Source organism: Dreissena polymorpha, chromosome 1 (assembly GCF_020536995.1).
Source record: "Dreissena polymorpha isolate Duluth1 chromosome 1, UMN_Dpol_1.0, whole genome shotgun sequence".
Classification (NCBI taxonomy): domain Eukaryota; kingdom Metazoa; phylum Mollusca; class Bivalvia; order Myida; family Dreissenidae; genus Dreissena; species Dreissena polymorpha.
In genome coordinates this window covers 63,520,144-63,532,323 of record NC_068355.1, presented here as the reverse complement: position 1 = coordinate 63,532,323, position 12,180 = coordinate 63,520,144, and the positions used below count along the sequence as shown (strand labels likewise).

Sequence of the window (12,180 nt, the reverse complement as noted above, 5' to 3'; positions counted from 1 at the left end):
CATGTAAGTATTTGAAGTTTGAAAGCAATAGCCTTGATACTTCGAGTGGATCGAAACACAAAATTTAACCATATATTAAAAGTTACTAAGTCAAAAAAGGGCCATAATTCCATAACAATGACAACCAGAGTTATGCAACTTGTCCTTTTACTGTACCCTTATGATAGTTTGTGAGTGTTCCAAGTATGAAAGCAATATCTATGATACTTTAGGGGTAAAGTGGACCAAAACATAAATCTTAACCAAATTTTAAATTTTCTAAGTATAAAGGGCCCATAATTCCGTCCAAATGCCAGTCAGAGCTACATAACTTTGCCTGCACCGTCCCCTTATGATAGTTCATAAATCTTGCAAGTATGAAAGCAATAGCTTTGATACTGTAGGAATAAAGTGGACCTAAACACAAAACTTAATCAAATTTTCAATTTTCTAAGTATAAAAAGGGCACATAATTCTGTCAAAATGCCAGTCAGAGTTACATTACTTTGCCTGCACAGTCCCCTTATGATAGTTAGTAAGTGTTGCAAGAATGAAAGCAATAGCTTTGATGCTTAAGGAATAAAATGGACCTAAACACAAAACTTAACCAAAATTGTCAATTTTCTAAGTATAAAAAGGGCACATAATTCTGTCAAAATGCATGCCAGAGTTATCTAACTTTGCCTGCCCAGTCCCCTCATGATAGTAAGTAAGTGTACCAAGTTTGAATGCAATAGCATTGATACTCACTGAGAAAAGTGGAACTAAACGCAAAACTTAACCAAAATTTTCAATTTTTTAAGTATAAAAAGGGCACATAATTGTGTCAAAATGCACGCCAGAGTTATCTAACTTTGCCTGCCCAGTCCCCTCATGATAGTAAGTAAGTGTACCAAGTTTGAATGCAATAGCATTGACACTTTCTGAGAAAAGTGGACCTAAACGCAAAACTTAACCGGACGCCGACGCCAACGCCAACGCCGACGCCGACGCCGACGCCGACGCCAAGGTGATGACAATAGCTCATAATTTTTTTTCAAAAAATAGATGAGCTAAAAACGAAATAACATATTTATGTTTTAAATTATTTCAAACTCCACCTTATCAAAATAATTTAGTTCCATTGGGTCTCAGGTGAGCTCAAAAAGGCTGATGGTTCTCTTGTTTATTGTCTTTGTAATTTACAATAATTGTTACGAACACCACTGTATGTAACTGTACATCTATGAATGTCTCGTTAAGACAGAAGGACTACTCTTAATACACAATACTAGTAACCACCACAACTGTACATCTGAGTGTGATCTACACTGTCAATAAATGTCTCATTAAACAACACCACTGTACATCTCAATGTGCCCTACCCCATCAGTGAATGTCTCGTTGGCCCGCAGGATGAGTCCCTCGTCTTCCCCCAGGATATAGACGTTCTGTATACCTCGCTCCAAGTGCTCACCTGGCAACAGGAAAAACGATCGCTCTCCCTGAAACAATATTCCATCATCTGTGTTATGTTTGTAAGGACTGTCATCATCATAGTCTTTGTCATCATAATAATGTGTTTCCTAATCATCATCATCATCATCATCAGAATAATCATCATACTTGTTACAAATATGATCTTTATCATTGTAAACATCATCATCATTCTGATTGTCATCATCATCATCAATAACTATCAACAACATCATCAATAACTATCCATAACATCATCATCATCATCCTCATTCTCATTGTGGTCATGATGATCATCATCATAATCATCATTATCAGATTTTTTTATGGTTTACCAAGTTAGCCTTAGTACAATCATAAAACATAATAATTTTTCATTTTATAATTAACCATAATCTTCTTCGAATCAATTTTTATGCAGCTTTGTAAATTTTTTATATATACCTTGACCAGCTTTTTGCGTCCCATTTGTGGGCGACCCTTTTCATCAACAGGGTCCAGAATCACGCAATACTGACGGTTGCTAAGTGATGTGATATTGGTTACCCCCACCACCTTTGAAAACAGAAAAACATGATGAAACATGGTAATAGAAGTACAAGTACTAACAAGAGGGCCTGAAAGGCCCAAAGTCGCTCACCTGAAATAACAAGATATTATTGGGACAAATCTTCTGACCAAGTTTCATGAAGATCAGAAAATAAATGTTTACAAGGTTTAACTGTAGCCATATAAGGAAAAATGCCCCGCCCCCTGGAAGCCATGTTTTTCAACGAACCGGCATCATTTTTGAACTCGTCCAAGATATTATTGGGATGAATCTTCTGGCCAAGTTTGATGAAGATAGGACAGTAAATGTGGCCTCTAGAGTGTTAACAAGGTTTTACTAAAGCCATATATAGCCATATAAGGAATAATGCCCCGCCCATGGTGGCCATGTTTTTAAAGCATTCATTGGAACAAATCTTCTGACCAAGTTTCATGATGATCTGAAAATAAATGTGACCTCTAGAGTGTTCAGGAGGTTTTACTATAGCCATATAAGGAAAAATGCCCCTCCCCCGGTGGCCATGTTTTTCAACAAACCAGCATCATTTTTGAACTTGTCCAAGATATTATTGGGATGAATCTTCTGACCGAGTTTCATGAAGATCGGACAAAAATGTGGCCTCTCGATTGTTAACAAGATTTTACTATAGCCATATATAGCCATATAAGGAACAAGAGTGCCAAACTGTCACAAGATATGCCCGTTTGAAGGTTTTGGACAACTTGATAGCTTTACCATGACCCATATTTGAACTTCACCTACATATCATCTAGACACAACTTCTGACCAAATTTGGTGAAGATCAGATAATAACTACTTCAATTAAAGAGCCGACACCATGCTAAATGCTTCAAATGAACTAAGTGACCTCATGACCTAGTTTTTGACCCGGCATGACCCATATTTGAACTTGACCTAGATATTTTCTAGATACAACTTCTGACCAAGTTTGGTGATAATCGGAAGAAAACTATTTCTATTAGAGAGCGGACACCATGCTAAATGCTTGAAATGCACTAAATATTCCTGTGACCTAGTTTTTGACCCAGCATGACTCATATTCAAACTTTACCTATATATTTTCTAGATACAACTTCTCTCCAAGTTTGGTGATTATCGGATGAAAACTATTTCTATTAGAGAGCGGACACCATGCTTAATGCTTGAAATGCACTAAATGACCCAGTGACCTAGTTTTTGACCCGGCATGACCCATATTCGAACTTGACCTAGATATTGTCCAGATACAACTTTAGACCAAGTTTCGTGAAGATCAGATGAAAACTACTTCAATTAGAGAGCGAAAACCATGCTAAATGCTTGAAATGCACTAAGTGACACTGTGACCTAGTTTTTGACCCGGCATGACCCATATTCGAACTTGACCTAGATATTGTCTAGATCAAACTTCTAACCAAGTTTGGTGAAGATTAGATGAAAACTATTTGAATAAGAGAGTGGAAACTGTCGTGGACGCCGCCCGCCCGCCGCCAAGGTGAAACCATAATACGTCCTGTTTTTTTAAAACGGGCTTATTAAAATGCCCCGCCCCTTGGCAGCCATGTTTTTCAAGCAAACGCTACCATTTTCTAATTTATCCAAGAAATCATTGGGAAAATCTTCTGACCAAGTTTCATGAAGATCGGAAAAAAAAACGTGGCCTCTAGAGTGTTAACAAGGTTTTACTATAGCCATATAAGGAAAAATGCCCCGCCCCCAGGCGGCCATGTTTTTCAACCAAGATGCATCATTATCAAAACTCATCCAAGATATTATTGGGATTAATCTTCTGACCAAGTTTCATGAAGGTCAGACAATAAATGAGGCCTCTAGAGTGTTAACAAGATTTTACTATAGCCATATAAGGAAAAATGCCCCATCCCTTGGCAGCCATGTTTTTCAAGCAAACGTTACCATTTTCGAACTCATCCAAGATATCATTGAGACCAATCTTCTAACCAAATTTCACGAAGATTGGAAATAAATGTGGCCTCTAAAGAGTGAACAAGGCAAATGTTGACGCCGCACAACGCACAACGGAAAACGCACGACAGACAAAAGGCTTTCACAAAAGCTCACCATGACATACATCTGATTACATACCTCCCCAACAAAAGGAAATTTGTGACATACATTTGATCACAAACCTCCTCAAAAACAAGGGAATGTGTGACATACATTTGATCACATACCTCCTCATATTCATTGGGAACGTGTGACATACATCTGATCACATGCCTCCTCATATACATTGGGAACGTGTGACATACATCTGATCAAATACCTCCTCCCACACATTGGAGTTGTGTGACATACATCTGATCACATACCTCCTCCCACACATTAGGAATGTGTGACATACATCTGATCACATACCTCCTCATACACATTGGGAATGTGACATACATCTGATCACAAACCTCCTCATACATATTGGGAATGTGTGACATACATCTGATCACATACCTCCTCAAAAACAAGGGAATGTGTGACATACATCTGATCACACATCTCCTCATACACATTGGGAATGTGTGACATACATCTGATCGCATACCTCCTCCCACACATTGGGAATGTGTGACATACATCTGATCACATACATTCTAACACACATCGGAAATGTGAGACATACATCTGACCAAATACCTCCTCATATACATTGGGAATGTGTGACCTATATCTGATCAAATACCTCCTCATATACATTGGGAATGTGTGACATACATCTGATCAAATACCTCCTCATACACATTGGGAATGTGAGACTTACATCTGATCAAATACCTCCTCATATACATTGGGAATGTGTGACATACATCTGATCAAATACCTCCTCATACACATTGGGAATGTGTGACATAAATCTGATCAAATACCTCCTCATATACATTGGGAATGTGTGACATACATCTGATCAAATACCTCCTCCCACACATTGGGAATGTATGACATACATCTGATCACATACCTCCTCATACACATTGGGAATGTGTGACATACATCTGATTACATACCTCCTCACACACAAGGTAATTTGCGACATTCATCTGATCAAGGTTTTATTAACTGTTTTAAAGAGTTTTTTAGTAAAAAGAATCTTTAAAAAGTTCAAAATTTTGAAAAAATCCACAAGTTTTGAAGTCAATTTTCAAGTTTGTTTTCTTCCGCCCTGCGCATGCGTAAAATCTTCTCATACACATTGGGAATATGTGACATACATCTGATCTGATCACAAACCTCCTCATACACATTGAGAATGTGTGTCATACATCTGATCTGATCACATACCTCCTCATACACATTGGGAATGTGTGTCTCTGTCTTGTCCATAGTGATCAGCCATTCCTCCCCGTTCTTACGGACGACTCCGAAATCGTCCTTGAACGTGCGCAATGATCGCATATGGAGCCCCTTCTTTTCTGTAAGCACATACGCATTCACAATGTCCACCACTTCCTCATAAGCCCCTGGCAGATAGGCCCCAGTCTTTTTCACCAGCCATTCTTCACCTGTCACTCTGTTGTTGCCTTGGCGATCGATGCACTCTTTACGTGCGCGCAGTCTGATTGCCTGGTTTGGCTTGATGACAGTTGCACGTACAGTTTCCTCCACAACAACTTCCTTTCTTGGAATATAGGTTCCTGTTTGGGAAATAACTATTGTAAATATTTTCGTCCTTCAAATACATGATACCTCTTTGGTAATCTAAATAAAAACATATCTATCATGTTAATTTTTTTTCCAACTTCTTGGAAATGTTTACAGGAAAATACTGAAGTGTAAGACTGCTTATTGATTAAGGGCCAAAGTAAATGTGAATTCTAAACATGCCTGGTCCCTCAAACAGCCACTCATCCCCTGCTGTTCTCTTTTCACCAGTCTCGTCTTCAAAGTCAAGAATCGAACGAAGTCTCAATGCAGAGTTGGGGGCAACCACTTTCAGGGGAGTGACAGCCTGAAAGAGATTAATGATTGTTGTTCATACTTCATACAATTCATATTTCGAAGCCGCCCCCTTCTCATACTTGATGTAGTTTGTTACAATTGATTCAGCAAAATTTAATTACTTTTGTAAACAAGGTCTGCATATAAAATACCTACACAGAAAATTAGAGCACAACACCTCTCCTGACTTAATGAAGAAGAAACAAATTTTCACTTTTTTTTAGTAAAAGTGACCCTTACCCAACAGGACCAATGCAAACACAACCAAGTCATGCTTGTAAACTACCTATGCTTGTAAACTACCTACAAACTCAACAACAGCACAATATATCCATCAAAAAGTAAATTATTGAAGAACAAGGGACAAAATTGTCACAAAACCAGGTTTTCATTGTGAAAAAAAAATCTGATAAAGGGAGACAACTCAAACTGAACTTTTGAAATGAACAAACAAAATTAACCCCCTTTGTAAGTTTGTTTGAAAATTAATATATTTTTAGTCGTGGCAACCTTGACATTGGAGATATTGACGTGATTCTTTCATGCAACGCACCGTCCCATGATGGTGAACAAATGTGCCAAATGATTTTAAAATCTCACAATAAATGACATAGTTATGGCCCAGACAAGCTCATTTATGGCCATTTTTGACCTTTGAACTCAAAGTGTGACCTTGACCTTGGAGATATCGACGTAATTATTTCGCGCGACACACCGTCCAATGATGGTGAACAAATGTGCCAAATGATTTTAAAATCTGACAATGAACGACATAGTTATGGCCCGGACAAGCTTGTTCCGCCTGCCCGCCAGCCCGCCCACATTCGCCAATCTAATAACCAGTTTTTTCCTTCGGAAAACCTGGTTAAAAAACCTGGTTAAAAACTGTTCTTGTGTTTTATCGTGTATAACAGTGACCTTGATCCCACAGACCTGCAATCCCAAAATAGCTATATGTTCTACACAAATACCTCCATTCAAACTTAAGTCATTGAGCCAAAACTCTTTATATACTTGTAGTAACAGTGACCTTGACTTAACTTGCCCTAAATGCAATCCCTCACTAGATTAGCATGTTCTCTACCTACCAAAACACACAAACTCAGGACAATATCTCCATTTTACCAGTTTCAAGTTATTGAACACAAGCTTGTTATAAATTTAAACAAACAGTGACCTTGACCTTAATCAAAATGGCAACCTGAGTATGTCAGCTAGAGATTTATTTTAATTTCCTTAGGAGATATAGATATATGGAGTTGTTGCATGCAAACATTAACCAGACTTTACCAACCTCATTTAAGTGTATACATGTACTTGTTTAATTGCAGATCAGTGTTCTGGAACTTGGATAGTTACCTTTAACAAAATGACCCCAAACACATTTCTTAAGTTTGAATTTAAAACCTGTTGGACAGTGATACAGAGATTTTACATGTTTACCTCTACTCATTTGCAATTACAAACAGAAGTATAACTTTGCTGAAATTCAGGTCAATTTTAAGGAACTTTGTAAGAGACCACGCAAAATGACCCTCAACACGTGTGTGGTCTCAACTGAGCACCTGCAGTACAAACAGTGATATGGAGATTTCACAATTTAACCTTCACCAGCTCCTTGTGAAGACGCCTACATTTGGGTGAGAAGTATGGCTCAGACTATTTGGTGAATAGTCAGCTAAAATTACTTATAAGGAGTAATATAAAAAGGCTCATATTACTTATTATTAATCACCTTTTCACAAATCAACAACTAGCCTAGTTTCAACATCATGTACATTCTATATATTTTTTGTGGGAGATGAGAATTGGTTAAACTAGGAGAGTTAAAAATGAAAAGTACAACAATCCTGCAGGTATAATATTAGAAGGTCAGGCAGTACAAGTAACAAAATATGACTGGATTAACTAAATAGGGATACACTTTTATAACATAGTAAACAATGATATGCAATAATTATAACAGCCTGTTTTCATTTAGCATAAAAGTAAAACTGTACATATGTTAAAGTTACTTCAAATTTATGTGGACTTCAACATGCAGTGTTTATCCTTACAACTTTGGGACTCAGATACCCGTACTAGTCAAATTGGGAAAATAAGCATCTTTTGCATTCAAATAGGGAAATTTACTAATCCTGCTAAACATTTCATAAAGCATTCACAAATAACCAATAACATTTTAACAAACTAAAAAAGCTACTTTTTATTTGAAACTGTTTCCCATTTATTTAATTCATTTACTTACATTATGAAACAATTTTACATATACAATTCCTAGGCCATTGTCTTGAACATGTCCATAAACTTGTCAATCTGTTTACTACCAAGTGAAAGTTATCTCTAGAGCTACAAATTAACATCAAATTGGAAAGTTATTCATGCAAAAGCCTTTTTATAATAACAGTATGCACTGATTTCATTCAACTAAACACTCAACTGATGCCATGCTTCAGGATATCAGATTTCACTGTCTAATTAGCAACTCATAGCCTGAGGTTTCATAGGAAAACCAGGCTTGCTTCATTAGACTCAGATGTCGATAAATATTGTTATAATCAACATCTGACAACAATACAGTGAAATTGCATTCAATGTATCTACCTGTTAGTTTGTTAGATGAGTATCTGTGCTTTTAAAACCTTAGCTAGTTAGAGAGATGCATTTCTGTACAGTACTTTAGTAAATTTATATAAGGTAAAACTGTAAATTGTAACTTGCTATCTTTATTTGTGATTGAAAACAATGTGTAACATTATAATAACGTTCCCTTTCTCGAACACAACAAAGTATTCTGGCAAGCAAACGAATCAATACCTTTCTAAAAGCCTGCTAAAGTTACTTCCCTTATTGGTTAAAAATCACTGTTTTGAACCTTACTTGAATATTGAGGCAAAACATATTCATCGATACCGCCTATTAATATTGTGCATATTGGAAAAATTGTCGCCTTAGGAATGTTCCCATTTTCCTTAACCAACTTATTATAATATAGAAAAAAAAAATGCTGACATAACACAGCAGCTGGGCTTTTTCTAAGCTATTTTTGCCACATTCTATTTTTACCATGAAGACAGGTGTTACCTGTTTCAGCACTTCCCCGGGGTAGAGGGGAAAAGGGTCCTGGGCGAGGCGTATCTCCTGGTCAGCATGCAGCAAACGTACTTGGCCATTGCCATCAAGCACAACCTTGTTGTCCTTGTCTCGTATCGTGGGGTTCTCAATCACACAGTAGTGCCTTGGCGGCACCGTGATCATCTGCTCTGGACCCACCACAACCCTGCAACAAAGGAAATACACTCATTTAGGAACTACATGTACATTATGATACGCGTGGAGTACTATTAAAAGTGGCAAAAATATCCCTATTTGGGATGAGTTCTTTATTAAATAGTGTTACTGTGGATTATTCATAATACACTTGGACCAAGATGACAAGCATTAATGATTAGGGTATGTGTGCTCCTAAGAAAGTGTTAGTTTTCTTGGTCTAATACAACTAAGGAAAATCACAATGCCATGACAATGGTAGGGTGTTTCAGCATTTGCTGGTGCACAAGCTCACCTTTCATTATCCTGTCGGATAAAGGTATTGGGCCCAATTTCAAGTCGTGTGACATTCTTATTCTGGTCGAGAACATGGATGTAGAAGTATGGGGGGATACGAATCAGCGACTCTGAGTCCTTCTTGCCTGTGGTTGCCATGATGACTTTTTACTGGAAAAAAAAAGAGAAACATTACAACTCCAACAACTTGTCAAATCATATAGAGTTTTAACCCGTATAGACGTATGAAGAATTGGAGAATTAGAACATCCAAGAAAGAATTTGCTTATAATGCCCATGCTCCATCTGGAGCTATGATGTCCACAACCATTTTTGCGTGCATCTTCATCACTCCCATGTCTCAACAAAATACACTAATATACAGTTATTAACATCTAACATTTGGTGTTAACTGCGAACAAATCAGTACCTTTTAGATAGCAACCTCCTTAGCAACAAATCAGTACCTTTTAGATAGCAACCTCCTTAGCAACAAATCAGTACCTTTTAGATAGCAACCTCCTTACCTCTATGTAAGTGAAGTAATGAAAACATGTATGCCACATGTTTGTACACAAAAAGGTGTCTTATTTAGACTTTACATTGAAAGCAAGTTTACATGAAAGGAACTTGTTCACAGATTGTAGAAATAACCATTTTCCACCTTTATGAAACAAATTTAAAAAATAAAATAACTGTTAATCATAAAGAAAATAACACACATGATGAAGACTTATACTTAAAAAAACCCACACATTTGTTTATGAGTAATTATTAATTGACACATGATAGTCCAGAGGTTAAGACCCTTTTAATCCAATGTTCACTGCTTATAGTTCTCATTGGGTTTTCTTTTTTTTCTAAATGCCGTCGGAAAGACAATTATGTATTCTAATTTGTGTAGCATAAAATTCAATGGAATGGAATAGAATTTTTAACTGCAATTATATGCATAAGTGTCCAATGAGCAGCAAGAAATTCAGATCCAATGCATTGGAATTTAAACTGCAATTATTTGCAAAATTGCCCAATGAGCAGCAAGAAATTCAGATCCAATGCAGTGGAATTTTAACTGCAATTATTTGCATAATTAGGTGCCCGATTCTAAAATTCAGTCTACATGCAGAATGGTGTGAAATGAAAATTTAACTTCAGTTATTTGGCTAGGCGCCCGTATTTGGCTGTAAGTAGCAATCTTGGGTATAGTCTTGAATTTTATCTCGATTAATTAACTTCCAAGACATTGAATAATTAATTCTATCATCGTCAGTTTATGGGTTATTACTTAGTATTTTAAAAAAGATATCTCCTATTTTTTACAATTATAATGTTACTTATTATCACAAGAAAGGAGTTTATGCTACTTCATGGTGACAATAATGTTTATTGACTGAAATGTGTCACAATAAGTTATTATAAGAATAAATATAACAAGGGCTGTTTGCAAAACATGCATGCCCCCCATATGGGCTGTCAGTTGTAGTGGCTGCCATTGTGTGAATACGTTTTTTTGTCACTGTGACCTTGACCTTTGACCTAGTGACCTGAAAATCAATAGGGTTCATCTGCCAGTCATGATCAAGGTACCTATGAAGTTTCATGATCCTAGGCGTAAGCGTTCTTGAGTTATCATCCGGAAACCATTTTACTATTTCGAGTCACTGTGACCTTGACCTTTGACCTCGTGACCTCAAAATCAATAGGGGTCATCTGCAAGTCATGATCAATGTACCTATGAAGTTTCATGATCCAAGGCCTAAGCGTTCTTGAGTTATCATCCGGGAACCATCTGGTGGACGGAGGGACAGACCGACCCACCAACCTACCGACATGTGCAAAACAATATACCCCCTCTTCTTCAAAGGGGGGCATAATTACAGGATGTTATAAATCCATATTTACTGTTGAAATTGTTTTTAAAATACAGTCCAACCCCTACTTCCGGTCACCCCTCATCGCCGGTCACCCCGTGTAGGCGGCCGGTCTGTGCTGCGACCGTCGATAAACACTATATAATGCACCCCTCTTAAGCGGTAACCCCGTTTCTCCACCCAGCGGCAAGCAATTTTGCATCCCAAATGTTAAATTCCCCCCATATGAGTGGTCACGGGCAAGTAAGTCAGTCATGTAAATTGGCAAAATTACACAGACGCAACGGCGAAAAAATCGATACGTACTTCCAGTCTGCGGTTTTAGGCTCTGTAGTACTGAAGCGTGATGTGTGATAAACATTTTGACAGCCAGTTTGCAAATTGTAATTTATTAACGGCGGATTATCGGGTTATCGGGTTAAAAGCAATATGCGACTGTTAGATCTTTTTATTTCCGCACGTGCGAATATCACCTATTATTACTGGAAAGGAGATTCTTAATTTATAATTTATTATTTGTAGCTCATACTATTTCAAGCACACATTTATGATAATTATCAGCTAATTAAAAGTTAAAAAGTACAACAAAACTTTTAACCGAAATCAACTGATCTACATGTTCTCTGTGCTACAAAGTGTTTATCCAAAAATCAATCCCTTCTCAAAATAAAATACACTTTTTAACAAAATACGCTTTAAAAAGTGTATTTTTTCTGCATTTTTACCGAAAAGTGTATTTTTTCTGCATTTTTTTCATAATTAAGTGCACTAAAGTGCATTTTTTCTGTATTTTCATTATCTTTAAGTGTATTTTACTGTACTTTAAGTGTA

The 12,180-nt window shown here is 37.0% G+C and overlaps 1 protein-coding gene across 3 annotated transcripts in view; it reads right to left on the bottom strand.

Moving 5' to 3' along the window:
* LOC127832011 (major vault protein-like) overlaps positions 1-12,180 on the bottom strand; it is a 44,859-nt gene that overhangs the window by 13,369 nt on the left and 19,310 nt on the right. For all 3 annotated transcript variants that reach the window (XM_052357144.1, XM_052357153.1, XM_052357157.1), the window contains exons 2-7: positions 9,498-9,649; positions 9,017-9,212; positions 5,819-5,942; positions 5,276-5,628; positions 1,879-1,989; positions 1,344-1,463 (exon numbers count right to left, since the gene is read on the bottom strand). In XM_052357144.1, coding sequence (XP_052213104.1) covers positions 1,344-1,463; positions 1,879-1,989; positions 5,276-5,628; positions 5,819-5,942; positions 9,017-9,212; positions 9,498-9,637 — 1,044 coding nt within the window. In that variant the 5' untranslated portion in view covers positions 9,638-9,649. The remainder of the gene's footprint in view (positions 1-1,343; positions 1,464-1,878; positions 1,990-5,275; positions 5,629-5,818; positions 5,943-9,016; positions 9,213-9,497; positions 9,650-12,180) is intronic.